Source organism: Vanessa cardui, chromosome 21 (assembly GCF_905220365.1).
Source record: "Vanessa cardui chromosome 21, ilVanCard2.1, whole genome shotgun sequence".
In the NCBI taxonomy this organism is placed as follows: domain Eukaryota; kingdom Metazoa; phylum Arthropoda; class Insecta; order Lepidoptera; family Nymphalidae; genus Vanessa; species Vanessa cardui.
In genome coordinates, this window is record NC_061143.1 from 7,483,502 (window position 1) to 7,502,846 (window position 19,345).

The 19,345-nt window shown below is 33.7% G+C and overlaps 1 protein-coding gene across 6 annotated transcripts in view; it reads left to right on the top strand.

Annotated features, from left to right (window-relative positions):
* The window catches only part of LOC124538797 (microtubule-associated protein Jupiter), a 126,652-nt gene extending 107,988 nt beyond the window's left edge, over positions 1-18,664 (top strand). For 3 of the 6 annotated variants that reach the window (XM_047115996.1, XM_047116000.1, XM_047115999.1), the window contains 4 exons: positions 13,506-13,659; positions 14,288-14,450; positions 15,539-15,631; positions 17,227-18,664. In XM_047115996.1, the coding sequence (XP_046971952.1) occupies positions 13,506-13,659; positions 14,288-14,450; positions 15,539-15,631; positions 17,227-17,360 (544 nt within the window). In that variant the 3' untranslated portion in view covers positions 17,361-18,664. The remainder of the gene's footprint in view (positions 1-13,505; positions 13,660-14,287; positions 14,451-15,538; positions 15,632-17,226) is intronic. The other 3 variants (XM_047116001.1, XM_047116002.1, XM_047115997.1) reach the window with 2 other exon arrangements.
* Positions 18,665-19,345: the final 681 nt, after the last annotated feature.

Here is a 19,345-nt window from a genome sequence, read left to right on the forward strand (position 1 = left end):
GCATAGAGTTCCTTTTTGTTGCTGTGCCAACTTTTTTGACGAGATGACCACACTCCCGACATTAGTTTGCCGTCTAGATGGGCTCCCCAACCCGTGTCTGAAGCGTCCGTCGCTAAGAAATGGGTTGCTGGCTTCTTGTGTATCGGAGTTGAGTGGCGTGTGGCTCCGCGCCACCACGTCATCTCTCGATAAACAGCTTGAGGAATCGGCTGGGCTTGTCGGGGTCTGTTCTTGTCGTAGTGACGTAAGAATATTTGAATTTTGCGACAGTGCAATCGGCCCCGGGGTATTACAAAGTTGGCGAAGTTTAATTGTCCCAGCAGACTTTGTAATTCTCTGAGGTTGATTTGATCTCTTACGATCAACTTGCCTATCGTACTGTTGATGCTGTGTTGTCTCTTTGTTGGCAGTGACATTGTATTGATTGCAGTTTGCCATCGAATACCTAGGTATTCTAAATCTCGAGTCGGTGTTAGTATTGATTTCTGGTAGTTGATTTGCCAGCCGAGATATTCCAAGTGCCTCACAGCTTCCGCAGCTTGAAGACATAACTTGGATTGGTCTTGGTTTACCAAAAGGAAGTCGTCTAGGTAGACTAGAACCCGACATCCCTTCGCACGTAGGGTCTCCGCGACCCAACATGTTACCGAAGAAAATAGATGCGGCGCTGAAGCCAGGCCGAAAGGCAAACACATCATTTCGTAAAGCTGATTGCTGTAACTGACCCTTAAGAACGGTCGGTGAGATTTTGCTGCCGGTATGTGAAAGTAAGCCTGAGAAATGTCCAGCTTTACCATCCAGTCCCCCGGTTGAAGAAAATCTGGAACTGAGCTGTGGGAAATGAGTCTGAAATGTTTTGCTCTGACAAATTTGTTCAATTCCCGAAGATCGAAAATTGGACGCATTGATCCGTCGCTTTTCTTTCTTAGAAAAAGCTTGGAGATAAAACTGGGTGTTTTTGGGGCAACACGTTGCAGTACACCCTGATTTATGAGATCTTCTATTATTTGGGACATTGCAGGTGACGTTTTGGTTGCATATTGCCTCATGACACGTTTGTTTGGTTTTATTAAGGGAGGTTTCTTGTAAAAGGGTATTCGAAAACCAGTGATTGTTGAAATTATAAAATTGTTTGCACCCAGTGACTGCCAACGGTTTTTGTACATAATTAGGCAACCCCCCTTGAAATGAGTCGGATAGTCACTTTTTTCTTTCTTTTTGAAATGAGGAATTTTTATTTTGTTTGTAAGTGTCAGTCTTTCCTTTGTATGTTTGATTTGACCTTTGTTGTTTTTTGTGGGTATCTCGAAAAATATTTTTATTTTGCGTTTGATGTCGGTATTTGGATGTAGACGGTACGGACTCTTTGTATTTGTTTCTTAATGTTTCTCTATTTTTGGAAAACGTAGATGGAGACATCCAAAATTTGGGCCCTCCGAGAGATTGTATAAGTGACATTAGTTTTGTTTTGTCAAACAAAAATTCCTCACTTGGAGGTATGTTATTAAGAGCAACTTGAATATTTCTATCTGGTATTTCGGAGATTATTCTTCTACGTCTAGTCTCTATACATTCTGATCTTTTGCCGCAGACTATTTGCAATGTTTGTTCGGATAATTTGTACGATTGAGACGAAATCCCGAATGTTTCAGAAATTTTATTAAAAAGATTGTCAGGTGTTAGTTCAGATGAATTATTATGAGCCCAATCAATTATTCCTTGTAACCCGGATTGTAATAATTCTCTTTGATATAACAAGGCGTTGGTAGTTGCCGCCATAATTTCTTCCGTTGGGGCCAAAAAATCTTTTCCTTTATTTAAACAACACAACTCGTCATTAATTTTTAAATTGCAAAAACCAGGGTATGCGAGCATATCTGTCAACGCCTTTTTATAACGAATATGCTGCCACATGGGAGTATTAAACTGTTGAAGGTTTATTAGTTGACTTAAACGTTTTTCATTAGCCGGTTTAAGAACTTTTCTTTCGTCAAAATCTGTCTTACATGAGCCTAAGTCTAGCGATTTCGATAAGTTCGATGATGGGTTACACAAAAAATCATGATCATTTCTATCGGGTTGTTCAATTATATCACTTTTATTCGAGTTTTCATTCGGTAAACATTGCTGATGCATAATAAAATTAGTAAGGGCACTGACCTGGTCATATAACGCGTCGATCCGAGGATCGACCGTTACCTGAGTTTCTCGCTTATGTCTCTTTCGTGGAGGTTCATCATCGCTGTCCGATGAGCTGCTCGAACTAGCCCCCGATGCCTCCTCGTTGTCACGGCGCACATTTCTCTCGGACACCGGTGCATCCGAAACGACCACTCGATCGGCTCCGAGGGCCTCATCGGTGTCGTTATTCGACGCGAAATTCATAACGAAATACGATTTAACACTAAATAAGCACTTCCTTACACTTAAAAAATTATTAATTTATGAATTATAAGAAAACGTCTTAAGAACGACCGCACGCGGCGAAAGTACACAACGCTATGAAATTCGAAATGAAAACGGTTCCCGTCTTGCTGGTGCGTCACTGACGCCATCTGGTGAGGGAGATGTTGAACTACCCTACTCGAAAGCATAGACCGCAAATATAAGGCTAAGTATACACTGCTTCTTCAAAGCAATGCTGTATGTTTTCCGAAGGCACATCAATAAATATTTTGGTAATTAAATTGTATATTGACAGACGTAGCGGAAATAATTAAGCTGAATTTGAAAGTAATGACTTTTCCAAAGTGTTTGAAATTATTACTATACCTTTTTTGTTAATTAATTAAATAATAACACACATGTTATGCTAATTAGATATATCTGTGGCACGCTTTCGGAATGGTTTAGTTCGTTCATTATATAAACGCGTTTACCTTTTGTATTTATTAATGGCACTTAGAAGCTCTTTGACTACATCGTCCATTATTTACTAAGTATATTGTCCGTTGTCAGTTTGTCCGTAAACTCCGATGAGTCAACAGCCTACGCGATCGTTTACTAAACTTATTGCCAGTAACGTTCTTAGTTTACTTTTAAATTACTTTAATTGCTCACGCCTTGTATTTTATTTTGCGGACAAAACGTACTGTGCGAGATCTTTATATTCCCTGATTATTCAAAATACATATATAACAATCTATATATATTACAATAATGTAATTTACAAGTAAAATCAGTAATACTTTCCCAAAAAAACCTACTACACCGTGTGTGTGCCGAGATGGCCCAGTGGTTAGAACGCGTGCATCTTAACCGATGAATTCGGGTTCAAACCCAAGCAAGCACCATGCATGCATATGGGGAAACCTGCATGTGCCTAATTTCATTGAATTTCTGCCACATGTGCATTCCACCAACCCGCATTGGAAGAGCGTGGTGGAATATGTTCCAAACCCTCTCCTTAATAGGAGAGGAGGCTTTGGCCCAGCATTGGGAAATTTACAGACTGTTACTTTACTTACCAACTACACAATATAAGCCACGATCTACATGTAGTAGTTTACTAAATCTGCTGACAACCTCAGTCTGGCCGGTGCTGGCCGACCGCCAGTTCAACTTTATTGATTCAAGCGTACAACTAATAATAACTCAATTAAAAGTTCTCATGTATAAATCTATTCCATACATTTTGTTCGTTGATTTATGAGAAATCCGCAACTGCGAAGCATCAATTAGACGAGTTCGTGTACGCCTATGCTCTTATAAATTTTATTATCTGTGCCGTGCGCGAAATCACGATCTTATCTACAATTCAACAATAATTCGCGGATAGATATCGATTTCTCCCCGATCGCGATCTAACGTCAGAGGAACGAAACGCCTTGATCGATACGAGATTTTATCGATTCTGACGCAGACTTGTTTATTCAGAGTTTGTAATACTACATATTTTGTACGTACGCTATGCTTCGATCGCCTGGGTCGCTATACAATGCTTATTTTCTATGAGGCATCGGATTTATTGGACGTTTTTAATATTCAGTGTACATTAAATATGGATATTTTTTAATGTAAAACAGTAGGGGAAGGTCGTAGACGCTTACCAGACGGGCGCTGAGGGCAACGACCGCATTTCGTGCCTAAAGTAGAACTACAAATGACTAAAGGCTGATAAAGAAATTGTTATTCCTTGTCAAGTTGTCTAAGTCGATGTCCCTGTAGCCTAGATCGTGTATGCTGAATATTTTATAAGTTAAATTTATGACCAAAGTTCGTTAATACTCAGATACATTGGGTTGGTACTTCTGTGTATTGAACCATAATAAACGTACTATGTTTTTAAAGTCATAGACACATAAATCACGGGAAAATATAATATTTATTGATTTCATTATATATTTTAAGGAATGTGGGTAATAGTTAAAAAAGGAATAACAACCTAATATTTTCGAATCAAAACCTTCACAAAGTATGGACATTATTCATAAGCACGTTTTTATCTCACGTTTTAAAGATCTTTACTTCGTGACCTCGTTAGTCGGAGAAAATCCTAATGCATTTTAAAAGCCCGAGTTTAAGCGTTTTTTTAAGAAACGTTTTTATACAGGCAAGTACGTAAAGAAAACTACCCGCGCGGTACATATTACTTGTACATTTACGACTTTGTTAGTGGGCGTATTTTTCTTTAGTACATAATTCCTTTAGACGCGAATGTTAGTTCTAATTCGTGTTACTAAATGCCGTTAATTAGTTTGTAATCTAGGGTTGCCACTGACTCATATAAAGCTAACTACATTTTGTTAATTTTATAAAATAATCCTCTATAAATGAGCGTCATTTATTTATATCAAAGTAATAACAGCGGGTATGTACTTTGCGATAAATAGTTAAAAAACCTAGGTTAAGTTATATTAGACAACCCTATAGAAATTTCTAATAAATGGAAAGAATGTGTACACGAACAAGCAATGCCTTGTTTAATGTTATAATGGCATGCCCTAACTTAGTTACTTATATACGGTGGCTTTCAAAATACCTCGTGGATTTTATTATGTACATATTTCATGTAGGTATTTGAAGTTTTATTCTCTCCTTAAGTAATGGTTAAGGGTACAAAATACGTCAATGTCGCGGGTTCGTTCGCGTTTTAGGAGTTTTTTGGTATTGTAAGGTTTCGTTAAAATCCAATTTCGTTTTTATACTTATTAAGGATTGGCTCTGTATAAATCTTTTAACAGCAATTAAAGGAAATTTAGAAACATACCTCGAAACCTATAGTGGTTTTTGCAATATATCAAGAATCATTAAAGCTTTTAGTTGCAGCCTTTTTCAGTATTTAATTCATTTCGTATAAATAGTTATGAAATGTTTTATACGCTGTGTGTTAAATACATGAAAAAATGCCTTTCATGACTGGGAAATAATAACATAACCTTGATGTTTATTAATGACCGCAGGTCGGCCGTTTATAGAATCATTTTCTAAATTAAGTTTGTTACCTTAATATAAGTTATGGTTGAAATGAAATGCTTAGGAATTTTACGATGGTTGTGGGTTCTAAGAAAGGTAAGCACAGCAGAATTTCCTTGTGCTTTTGTGTGTATATATATAATTTTTATCTCGTACTTGGCCGTAAATAAAATTTTATTTGTCTAGTTTTACTGAAATTTTGTTAAATGCGTATCCACCAACCCGCATTAGACCAGTGTGGTGGAATAAGTTCTAAAAGTTCCCGCAAAAAGCGAGAGGTCTTAGCCCAGTTGTGAGACAATATATTTATTTTACTTTTCTATTTCACATGTACACTTTTATTCATTACACTAAGTCTCGTCCAATAGCTGTCGACATAAAGCGTTTAATTAAAAAAAAGGTCACACAGGTACTAACCGTTTTTATCTTTAAGTATTTAAATGTAGATTATTGTATCTACTTGCATTGTATAGAATAGAAAAACATTAATAAAAGTAGATTTATCACGATAAATAGAAAAAAATGATGATGAAATGCGTTGCAATCAACGATTGTATATCTGTAGTCACGGAACGACAACTTAATGATACACTAAAAAGCAACGTCGAGAAATTTTCGGATCATACTAATTACATACATACATATGTAGTATTTAAAGCCTGCTACACACTTAGCGTCATAATATTATAATATTTTATATTTCGAAAATCGAATTAAATTTATAATTTACGTTAATATTAAGTAAAAGGTTATGATTCGATTTAAAAAAAGTAACTTTTGGTTTGTACTAAGTATTTAAAAAAGTTTAAATGAGTATGAGTTTCGTTTTTTGTAAGAATTAATTAAATGTTTATTAATTAAACCTATCATGGTAAAGTACTCAATTCAGGAAATTAATTATTGTATATTATTTTGTGTTGATTAATCTTACATTATTATGAATAAGAATTATATCTATCTTCTTATATCTTGCATGAAAATTAAGGAAGACTCATCCTACACTTTATTGTTATCTATATAATCATACTTATACTACTTTTTTATATTTCTATTACATCATTCTTGCGTTAATATATTTCTATTTTCATATATTATTTCTGTGTCTGTGAAAATAGTCCGTGCATGACAAGAAGCGACTACGATTCAACGTTGTACGCGTAATTTCATCCAATTTGTTTTTTGTCTTATCTGAGTAGCGCCGTCGTTGTTGGAGTCGTTCCTCCACACAGTCGTGGAGAGATTGTTCAATTATAAAATGACTATTATCATTTCCGTGTCGATTTCTAATTTTCCAACTAAATAAAGGTGGAACCATATACAATACTTTGGGCACTTTCTTTGATCAAAATTTGATGAATAAAAAACGTGCAATCATAAAATGTATAGTAATAGTAATGACTTCTATGGCTCGATCGATTCATTCGACCTTAGTTATTTCTCATAATCATTTTACGAAAATAAATAGATAATATACACATATTTCGTTTTCTGTTATCTGTGGAAGTATGATGGCTTTAAATTTGAACACCGTATATTAACATTGACCAGTACAATTTGACATATATGCCCTAGCCGTTATGTGAATTTATAACTATATACATAAAAACAGTATGTGTAGATATGTGAAAAAATAATAGTTTAAATTTGGCTGTAAAATTATTGAAATTATCCTGTTCAACCAAACAAAGCCTCCTACCATAATTTTTCCTCTTCATTTCAATAGTACTGTAATAAAATATCTTCTGCAATCGATATTGCAAATATACTACTAACGATTCGTTCTCCGAGTATATCTTCCGTTTAATAATTCTTAAAGCGTTACAGACGTATCTTTTGTACTTTCATAGCTCGGATCGGATAAATTTCTCTGTACAGTAACAGAGACACATTAAAAAGAAGACCTTTAGAATCCATTTATCGATGCCTAATTGAATAGATCCGAGTAAGCGCATTACATGACCGCGTTTCGCTCGTCGATGTAAATTGACTTGTTTATTATTTACGATTCACGTTCCCACAAACTTTGCTGTACAGACAGCAGAATTATTCGAGACTTATTTAATTTCGGTTTATTTATTGTTTCTTGAATAAATTTATACAATTAATTTTAATTGTTTATGACGACCTCCATGGTCGAGTGGTGTGTACACCGGTTTTCATGGGTACGCCACTCTGAGGTCCCGGGTTCGATTCCCGGCCGAGTTGACGTAGATGACCATTAGTTTTCTATGTTGTCTATGGTCTGGGTGTTTGTGGTACCGTCGTTACTTCTGATTTCCATAACACAAGTGCTTCAGCTACTTACATTGGGATCAGAGTAATGTATGTGATGTTGTCTCATATTTATTATTTATTAAATTAAATGAACTTATTCTCTTCAGGCATCATATACATTTTCATTCACCGCTGAGATGAATAAGTGCTAAATTAAAAGAAAAAAAGAAATGTTTTAACAGTCTGCTATTTTTCTTTGTTCTCTAGATGTCTGGTGCTAACGCTTCTGAATGGCGACGCTTACTCTTGTTCTCATAATATAGCAGTTTGTCATAAAGGCTTCTATATTCATATTTATATGTATTTTTAATTGTTCCACCAACAAAGATGAAAAAAAAAATTATTGCACAATATTAATACTTTATTTAATGTAGTTTTTATTTGCGTATTAAATTAAATGGATATTTGATTCGATGTTTTATTGTTTTGCTAACCCTAATCGTTTTGTTAGCTACGTAATTGGATTATTGTAATGAAATACATTTGCATAACAAAACAAACGTGTAAAGAAATTTCATGTTCGAATAGATTATCTTGTAACACTTAATTCTAAATTGTAAATATTGTAATAAATGTCATGTTAATTGTCATGGTAACATAACATGATATTTTAATATTATTTTTGTTCTAAGTGTTTTAAATCGTGAAACTTCGTGAAAGTTTGTAATCTTTGCTCTCTTTATCTTAATGTATCGCCTTTCGTTCGAAAACTAAAAGCAATTTCTCCTGTCGTTCCACATATGATAAAGTTACGCGGTCTCTCATTACCATGGATATCATTACTGTGCTTGTAACAGCAGGTTGTAATGGAATTTTATGAAAATTAAGCCCTTATTACTAATATTATAAGGCGTTAGGAATTGTAGTCGTATTTTACCGTACAGGTATGAATTATGAAGTAAAAAATGTTGACTAATTATATATTACAACTTTGTTAATAGATTTACGGTGGGTAGTTTAATTGTAATCGTAAAATATGTGGTAGGGGTGTTACTACATGTTGAGTTTAACACATAATTGACAATTTAGTATTTATTTGTAGGTATGTATTCTAAAAAGATTTTAGAAACTTATTTTTTCAAAGAAAGCTTTAAAAGAAGTTAATATTATTTTGTTCTAGAAATGAATGAACACGAAATGCTATTAACACATTATAACCTTAAGCCGCCTTAGTGTCAAATAAATATAAATAATATAACCAACAAAAGACATTACTACTACAACAATATTTCCCCTATCTCATTTATTTTCGTATTCTCGATTGAATTACGATGAGCAATTATAAAGTGATGTACAGCATTCGAGCTGAAAATTATGTACGCTAATGATAATAAATCCTATATACTATCATATAAATCACAAGCCGATGTTACGTTAAATGCCCGCCATGCATTCATAGTGAATCGCTGAACATGCGACGTTATCTTCGTCGTCATCGGAGAAAAACATTTACAGTCTACTATTGACGTGATAATTACTCGTTAATTCGATTTTAATGTAAAACCTCTTTGCTTTGATTGATCAGCGATTGGCGAAATGTCGTAAATATCTACGTTGTTCCTATTTGATACATTTCGCGAAAACTTTCTTTTAGACTTTAATTAAGTCTTAATTAAATACTTACAAGAATATATACGCAGTCCATTACGAATTATGTACTAAAAACTTCTTTAAACGCGCTCCTATACCTTTTATGTGTAGTCGTTTTCTTTTTCAATGAGGTACTACAAAAATGTCTTCCCATAAAATAATATAGATTAAGGTATAATATACAGCTAAGATAATTTTCTGTTAATAACGCAGTGAGTGTGGAATTTATTAATGACAGTCCAAATATTTCCAAGCAAACATAATTGTGTTCCGGCTTTTGTTTTATGTTTTTTTTTTTTTTGACAGATGTCTATTTCAGTATCACCCTCGGCGCTATCTTAATTCATCGCGAGTGGCGCATGCACTATTGCGGCTGATATTTGTATTACAAAACCATGATATTTGCTCTCACACGCTTTCTTACTACGAATAATTATAGGACCGGCCCTAGCAATTTTAAAGTGTGCCGTTATTAAGGTTTATGTAGTGTAACGTAATTATATATGCAAGATATCTTTTTTTTTTTTATTTCCGTCCAGTTTCACTGTTTATGTAATCATGTTTAATATGTTTATAGTACAAGTAAATTATAGTAGTAGTTTGTTTATAGCAAATCCTTTTATTTTAGTGATTTTATATGAACAATTTTAAAACTGCGAAATTATTATTATTCTTTTGGTAGCTATCTACTTGTCTCAGCTCTGCACGAGTAGAATAAATGTTTATATATTTGATGTTGAAGGACAAAGTTTTCATTTTAATTTATATTGATAAATTTAAAAAAAATTCTAAATTAACACGAATATATCTGAAATGGTAAAGTGAAAAGTATTTTTGAATATTGAGTCAATCAAGGATTCTATCATAGTCTTTTAGAGTTACAATCATTGTTACATTTGGTTGATTTTTCAATCGGATGCTATTACATCAATCTTCGAAGCGTGGATATTGCGCGGTTAGTGTGATGACGTATAATTTACGCGATGCACTCTCTACCACCGCACGCGCGAAATGGTTTTTCATATGATTAGTTTCCTACCACAACTTCAGAATTACTTTCTATTAAAGTTATTATAGTTTCATCTGTAAAGATTATATAAGAATTATTAAATAAAACTTGTAAACTATAATATAGCCTATAGTAGCCTATAATGTTTCACTATTGGGCAACACCAGAGTTACGAAGATACGGAATATCGATATTAAATAAAAAAATATGCGTTAAACGAGACGGTTAACTAAAATACAACTAAAGTTATAAAAAGTTTAGTCGTTCTCATTTACATCGTAATATTAAATAACACAATACTAACTTCAGCTTTGGCTTTTCCTTTGTAGAATATATTCTTAAAGTTTTATTTACGTAATCAATACGTGCATATCGGTCACCCTATAAAACTATAAGATGATATGTTACGCTGATCGGACTTGTGACTTTATTCTCAGCTATTACAAGGCATTGTGGATGTGAGGCTTCCGCATGGCTTATTTTTTGGTATTTCCCTTTCGAGCTGCTTTATTCAAGCATGCTATTCTAATGCGATGAAATCAAGCACATAAAAATTAGGCAAGCACTACTTGTGCTTGCCCGGATTTGAATTAGCAATCTTCGACAAACAATCACGTGTCCTGCCACAACGCTATCGCAGCTTCTATGTAACATGTATTTATAATTATTCAATACATTAACGTACCTATTGTAGGATCGGGCGATTGTAATTTCCTGAGGCACACTAATGCGTGGGTATAGTGTAAGGCTCGGTAAATGCATTACGTATGTTGTATGCAAGTACACAACCCTCTGCGTCGACGGTGAATTGCCCTTTATTTATTGTACCGAGGCAGGGGGCACTCAATAGCACGCCTACGTAGACAGCAACCATCGTGCCGAGCTTAAATTAAATGTCGGATAATTTCACTCATAAATTGATATTTTATAGGTATCTGTTTGTTGATAGTGTCTTAAACATAGTTAATAATTCTGATACGAAATACATTGTAATATTGAAATTATTTCAAGAATATTACACCTCGAAAGATGCCTTGAATATAATACGTTTTACGGTACAGTTTGCAGATAATAGAGTGTAATGATGTATAAATATATATATGTATATCATATTAATAAATAGGGGCCTTCTTTTTGGCACAAACCAATACTGTTACGTTATCGCATATTTGTAATGTTAGCATGTACCATGTAAATATTATATAATTGGTTTTAAATTTATAATTGCCTCAATAATTTAGATATGCCTTTTCTTAAACGAAAATAATTAACTAGAATATTTCGGGGAAGTTTTTTTTGTTTTTATATCATATTGTAATATATCTAACTCACAGCTCTTCGCAGTTTCATTCGCTTTGAAATGAGCCTTCTGACTTGTCAAGCGTGAATTTTATGGTTATGATAAATTATATACACTTGTAAGTAGTGCTTAGTAGTGGGTTTGAGCTGTCACAGAAGGCAGTGGTGCATAGCGTCGGACCGGAAGCCGCAGTGCTGCGGTATTGATTCTGCTAGTTGACTTCACAGCGATCCGGTTGCTAGTTGGCTCACTGACTGACTGCTCCTTTGTATATCACTCTCTTGACAGGTTGACAACTTCAACTTGAACTGATTCGAAATACAATAATCATTTGATGTTGTTATCGTTCGTTAAATTGAATACATATAACATACCAAATTTAAATGTTGACCAAGGATAAGAATGGCAATTAACAATTAATTTGAAATATAAGTATAAACTACGCAGTTCATTTGTAAAAGGATTAGTAAGCAATATATACATGTACATATTGGTTAGTTTGACTTAAGGTAACTCAATAGTAAATCGATAATAAATATTCAACTACAATACATATTTAAAATGAAAATCGATTTTTTTTTTAATTTTAAATCGATTGTTTAGTTTATGTTCGATTTCGTTTCAAAATTCGACTCGTATTGTTTAGGATTAACCTCAAACGAAATCGCTTACAAGTTAAGCTACACATTTGCGGTACTCCGCTATCTAGCGATCAAGTAGCTCCCATTAAATAGGCGTCTAGATTTATAATCGACTGTTTTCTGTTCACGGAGAGCTTATTAGTTGCACCCACACCGCATCGATGTTACTTGCTTACTTGTAATGATCTATTCTAGAAAATTGCTTTTGAGACGCTCACCTTTAAATTATCGTCTGTAATAACTTTACACTAAAGATGAGAAGAAAATTCAAATACCTTTTTTTTAGAAGAATTTTATTTTCGAAGCCGATGGTAGTCTTTTATTTGATAATTAATAAATAAGTGTAAAGTACAGCCTGTAAATTGCCATTGCCAAGAGGCCATTAGCCCACTGCTGGCCTCCTCTCCCATTAAGGAGAGGGCTTTGGAACATATTCCACCACGCAGTTCCAATGCGGGTTGGTGAAATGCACATGTGGCAGAATTTCAATGAAATTAGACACATACAGGTTTCCTCACGATGAATTATAAACACAAATTAAACACATATATATAGTGGTGCTTGCCTGGGTTTGAACCCGAAATCATCGGTTAAGATGCACGTGTTCTAACCACAGGGCCATCTCAGCAAATAAGTGTAATGCTTTTATATTGAATAAACGATTGTTAGTAAAATAATAAGTAGATGTATATGTTTCTAGTTTGAGCTCCTTCATCATTTTTTATGTTACAAATTTGTGGATTTACCTATACGCAATATAGTTATTAATTTATGTTAATTTAAAAAATATGCCTATTATTTGACAATTTAAATACTATACAAATAAGGTGTCTATTGTTTATTGATTGTTATCTTTTGTAAATAATGTCAATGAACTGTATCCCCACAAAAACTTGTATGGGTTTTTAACTGGAACTCACCGATTCATTTGTAATATTTATTGACTATGAAGGTTCCCCCTACGGAAGTAAGTTCATGCATATGAAACGGTAATGGCTTTGCGTGTCCACTGTCCAGTCAGGTGTGGGGTGACCAATATCAAATTTTTCTATTAATTTTCTAGGTATAAAATTTCAGTAATTAGATATTATTTAGGGAGGGCTCAAGTATCCAATCATACATTTGGGATGTAATTTACTTAATGCATACCAATTCGAATGCAATGCTTACTATGTATAATTATACTATACAAAAAAAAACTAAACCATCTCTGTGAAAGATTATTTCATGAACAACGTGACTAAACATTTAAATGATGTTTATTATTTCTTTCCAGAGTTCCAAATGCTCCCAAGAGCTGTATCGGCGAGATCTTCAGCACCGATGGCACAGACGGCGGCAGTCCCGTGAAGAACGGTTCCAGCCGCTCGCGCGTCGTAAGGGACACGCCCACCCGCCCACGAGACACACACTCGAGGCTTTTCGGACAAGTAATTAAACATTTTACAGTTTATAGTTTAAATGACATTCGCATATTACAAAATCAAAATATACTTTATCCAAGTAGACTTTTAAAAGTGGACTATTTTTTACTTGGTGGTAGGGCTTTGAGCAAGCCTGCCTGGGTAGGTACCACCCACTCATAAGATATTCTACCGCTAAACAACAGTACGCAGTAAAGTTGTGTTCCGGTTTGAAAGGTGAGTAAGCCAGTGTAACTACAGGCACAAGGGACATAGCATCTTAGTTCCCAAGGTTGGTGGCGCATTGACGATCGAAGGAATAGTTAATATATCTTACAGCGTCATTGTCTATGGATGATGGTGACCACTTACCATCGGGTGGCCCATATGCTCGTCCGCCAACCTATTCCATAAAAAAAGCGCTATTGAATCGTCATTCAACAACTATTTTAAGTGAAGTTACCACCGGTTCGGAAAGTAGATTCTACCAAGAGGAACCGGAAAGAAACTCTATAGTTACTCTACAGTAACTCACATATTAAATAAAATAAATGTAAACTTTAATTCTTTTGTGCATTATGTAGTGTTCAAAAAGAATAACAAGTGATTAATAATAATTTATCAAAATTAAAGAAATATTATTTATTTCTTTCAGGCAGCCAACAACTCAGGAAACGCACCAATGATAACTGATACGATTCGGAGCCACATCCAGTTCGGTGATAGTGAAATGAACGGCAGTCCTGCGCATTCGCCTAAGGTCAACGGTAGCGCTAACTCCACGCCCAGCCGAGGTGAGACGGACCTCGCCGACCACTGTGAGTCGATCAAGATGTAGGCACGCCAGCACGTAACGCATCGCTATGCTGGGAAAAACGAATGTGGAATAGAATATAATGCACTATGAATACATGCTAACGTTCATAATAATATTATTATTTTTTTCCACTCGAGTGCTTCGTTTGAACGTTAAGTTAAAGGCGATTCCTTGGTGTCCAGTAGGTTTACGTTTGATCCTTTTAAAGTGTATGTTTAACAATGCTATATATTGCATTCGTATTTTCTGTATATTTGTCATAAAGATCCATTTTGAACTGGATAATGTGAACGGCACAGCACATCCCGTAGATAGATTTGTAGAGCTATTTAATCGTGCCTTGTAAATAAACACAAATAAGTGCACGCATTGTGATTTCAAGAACCCCGTTACCTGTAATAGAGAGGAATATAACGTTTTAAATATTTCTACTTAGTAGATAGAAATGGTTCATTTCATACTTATTATTACTATAATATTGATGAATATTAGAATTCCATTCCACTTTCGAAAAATTCGTACTTCACACAGAGCATGCACTAGGTTTTGCTTTAAAATATTGACACATTAACACCTTGTGTCTAATTTACGGTTTTACGGACATATTATAATGCTCAGTTCACCTTCAATAGCACGTACGCACTATAAAATAATTCAGGGCTTCTGAACGTAACCTATGAATATACGATCTCATTTTATATTAATTGTAACAAAATTTCACCTACCATACACATACACTTAAATTCGAAGGTTTTAATATATCAAAATAAAGCTTGTTTCACATTAAAAAATTCTAATTCATCCTTAAACAATAATTGTGATTATTTCATAGGTCTGTAATTGATGCAATGGCAACAACTAACTTTTGAATTTGTATATTGAAAACGTTTCATGTATTATTGAAAATAAGTAATGAATATGAATTTTATTATAAAGTCCAAAAGACTGTCTAGCTATTAAGTAAACGCAGGATAGAGTATGAATATGCAATGCTGTTTGTCTGATCGACTTTACGTGTGAATTTTATAATTGTTAGTAATCTAATATTGTCGTTGGTTCGAATGAAAACCGTTTGTTCTAAATGGTCAGTATCATACACGCCACCGAAGAGGAATCCGGTGACCGGTGACGGAGTGATCTTGCCGCCTCCGCGTCGCAGACATCCGGCCGCCAGCCAGCGAGGTGCCTCACCAAACAATCCTAATACCTACCCGCTCGAATACCTCGAACCCCAACCCACCCATAGATATTACACTCGAGAATGGCCTCCTCTTCCAGCTGAATATTATGTTCATTCTACCTCAAAACCTTGTCTAAATATTCGCCAAACTCCTTATACCTTATTGGGTCTGAAAACTGATGATCCTGAAAGAGAACATCCTATTATAGATTCGAATTCTCTTTCCCCGCAGTTAGTACTTGATAAACATTGGCCCCCATTTCCAGCTCAACACTATTTGGAGCCACGAGAACATTATATTCCTCACCATCCTCTACCACCGTACGCCTTTGTCGGCATGACTTCAGCCCTAGGAGAACGTCCTCAACTTGATTATAAATATAATCCTATACCCACTATGGACGGACCAATTGATCCTTTTCTCATTTCTAATTTAGATCCTCCTCCAACTCTTTTCAAATATGAACGTGACGGTCCAATTCCAGATGTCACATTAGTTCCAACTACACCGGGGCCTGGTCCTAGTACTTTAAGTGGGTTTCCTCCAATATTCCATAAATATGTTCCCGGATACCTTTTTAAACTCGACCGGCATGCTGAGGACTTCAATCATAAGACGTACTATGTAGACTATGTTCGCCGAAGAGAAATGGGTGGGTGCTTAATTTCGACATTGAAGGCACTGTTTAATCTGACAAAATATTAATTAATCCTGAAGAAGATATTTTGTCGGTCAATTTGCACAATGCTACCAACGTACAAAATGCTTGATTTTAAAAGAACGTCGAGACGATTCCTTCAAGTCTTTTAATTAAGCACTCAACTTTATTATTATTTGCTTTTTTGAATCTAAACGATAGAGTTTATGATAATTTTAATGTACTCGTAAATTAGAAATTGTTAGGTACTGGTAGTTTTAATTAGGTATTGTCTTCTAATATTTAGCCTTGTCGCGTTGTCAATGTAATAGGATTAGCTCTTACTTTTTAAAATTAGTGTAATGCTATAGTGACTGTTTCTTTTTTATGTTTGCACGCATATTTTATCTTTCTATTGTTTCAATATTTTTTTTTTTTACAGATGAGTACGTATTTTTAGTAGCACTATAATATTAATTTGTATATTATTTTTGTATTTTAGCATAGATTGTTTATCTATTAAAATGCAATCTACTTTTTATTTGGTTTAACAATTATGTTAAATGTGTCCAATGTGCATGACTTTAAATTGTTAATAGATAATTAATTTTTATTGTATTCAAATTCAAAATGACACATTTTTATTGATATCTACTCTTTTATTGGTGTAATGTTAGATATTATTTTAACATAAGAGCACCTGAAAAAAAATACTAGATTTATTAATATAGTAAAATTAGTTGAAATGACTATAATGCCTATGAATTGCATTTTAAAAGTTCATTGTTATTAAATAATTCATTAACGAATAAAATACATAATTAAGATTCTCCTTAAAAACAAAATATTCCCAATATTATCAAAATTTACATGTTGTTTTGCATTTCAAAGCTTTAAATGTGTCCATTATTTTAGGTACAAATTGATTTTTTATGTAAATGTTATGCATAATTTTACAGAAGGCAACCCGATCACTGGCGACGGCTACAAGTCTCTAAACGGTCAAATCAACACAGTGACGTCAATAAACGGTAACAGCAACATTCTTCACAATCGCGTTCCTCCTGGCGGATTTTCTTCAGGACTCTGGTAGACTACTGATACCTGACAGAATCACAGCGGCCAAAACTATATCAACTGCCGCATTTCCAACTGGCCGTTGATAACTTTATCGTGCGATTCTTATTAGAATAATTGTACTGTCCTTAAATTTGAAAAAGGTTAAATTTTTAGCGAAGTTAACCCACTTTTTTAGTAATTTTAACAAAAAATAAAATCATCGTATTTGAAAATGGACCACAATATATAAACAATATTGCTTGCTCGGTATTGCTCTAATAAGAATCGTATTTTCCATTTAAACTTTAAGATAAGTAGTTTGGTTTGTGGTTCAAAACGACGCATTTATTTCGCTGATATGACATTATTGTACTTTCTTTAATAAACTAAATCATGTAGAGTTTGAGATGTTAAGTAACTTGCACATAAAATCTACGTCCACTAAAATTGAAAGGGTATATGTTGTTCATAAAATCCTTAGCCTGTCCCAGTAACATTTTATTGGAATAATTTAGTATAGATTATAGATATTTTTGTAATAGTAACATTTCGATAGATATAAAAATCATAAATTACTAGTGCGGAGATTTGAATGTTTAGTTATCGTTTTTGGGCTCAAATATTTATGCGTTGCCAACGTCTCGAGTTCAATAATTCAAATCCCCGCTAATTTAACTTAAGTACATAAAATTGTAATCTATCACTTGCAAGCGCATGTTACGCAAATATTGAGAATTAGGAGTGAGGATACGTATCAGCAATATACCAAAACGAATAGTGCCTTGATTGGTTATGAAGTGAAAATTCTTAAAGAATCAGAGAACTTGTGTAGGTGTTTGTGTAAAAGAAAAGACAGTGATTATATTATCTATATTTCACAGTATAGAAATAGTAATCATGCGGCACTCGGGCTAATTGATATATTATTAAATTAACTTATGTATTATTCGACACTATTTAAGGATCTTAATCTCGTTTGTTGAATTTCATTATCATAATTTAAAATAGATGGTATATAGAACGCATTTATTTTGTCTGTTTATACATTTTTTTAGTTTATTTTCTACTCGTTTAGATTAAATGTAAATGTCTTTGAATCTTGGTAGATTATCTGTTAACAGATTTAAAGGACCATACTTTGTAGTTTTTGTGTTCGTATTTAAGTATATGACGATTATTCTAATTGTGAATCAAATGTAACAGACGTTTAGAATTAGCATATCATCTTTGTAAAAATGTTTAATAATTCTAACACTAAGATGCTGACACCTGGCCTAAATTTAACATGTTAATAGATAATAACCACTATTTCAAAATAAAGTTTTTTTTAATTATTAATGTTATATTTTTATATTTTCCTTCTCGTGTCTTATTCCTGTATTTTTTTATAATCATAATATTTTTTTTCGATTTCAACGACAATTTTTAATTCGATACGGGATTGTCATTTGAATTCCATTTCCTGGGAAATTTTTGAAATATTTCAAGTAATAAAAAACAAAAATATATAAGATATTGTCCTTTTATAAATAATTTAACAATACCTATACACAATCATTTTGGGATTTAAATAACCGTATGTTAATATGGCAATATTTTTATTTATAACGCTTTTACAAGAAGGTTTCAAATTTGAATATAAAACTTAAATTAATTGGAAATTGAAGCTTTTTGTGGGGGGGGGGGGGGCGGTTTATGTCGCCAATGTTTGCGACAAGATAGAGACAAAACGATGAAGATTGATTGTTGTGATCGAGACTAACATTACATTTTTTAAATAAATTGTAAAACAAAACTTTAATCCTCAATCTAAAACGACAGAGGTAATTAAAGTTAATATAGTAAGTTTGTGTTAGAAAAACATGGAATAGGCCCATGTACATGTGAGTGTTTATAACTATTTTATTACCTTAAATATATGTAGATGAACACAATGAACTAAATAGAACATCAAAAGTGGGATGAAGGAATTTGGGTCAGTTCATAATGCAAACTCGTCTAGCGTAATTTTTTTCCGAA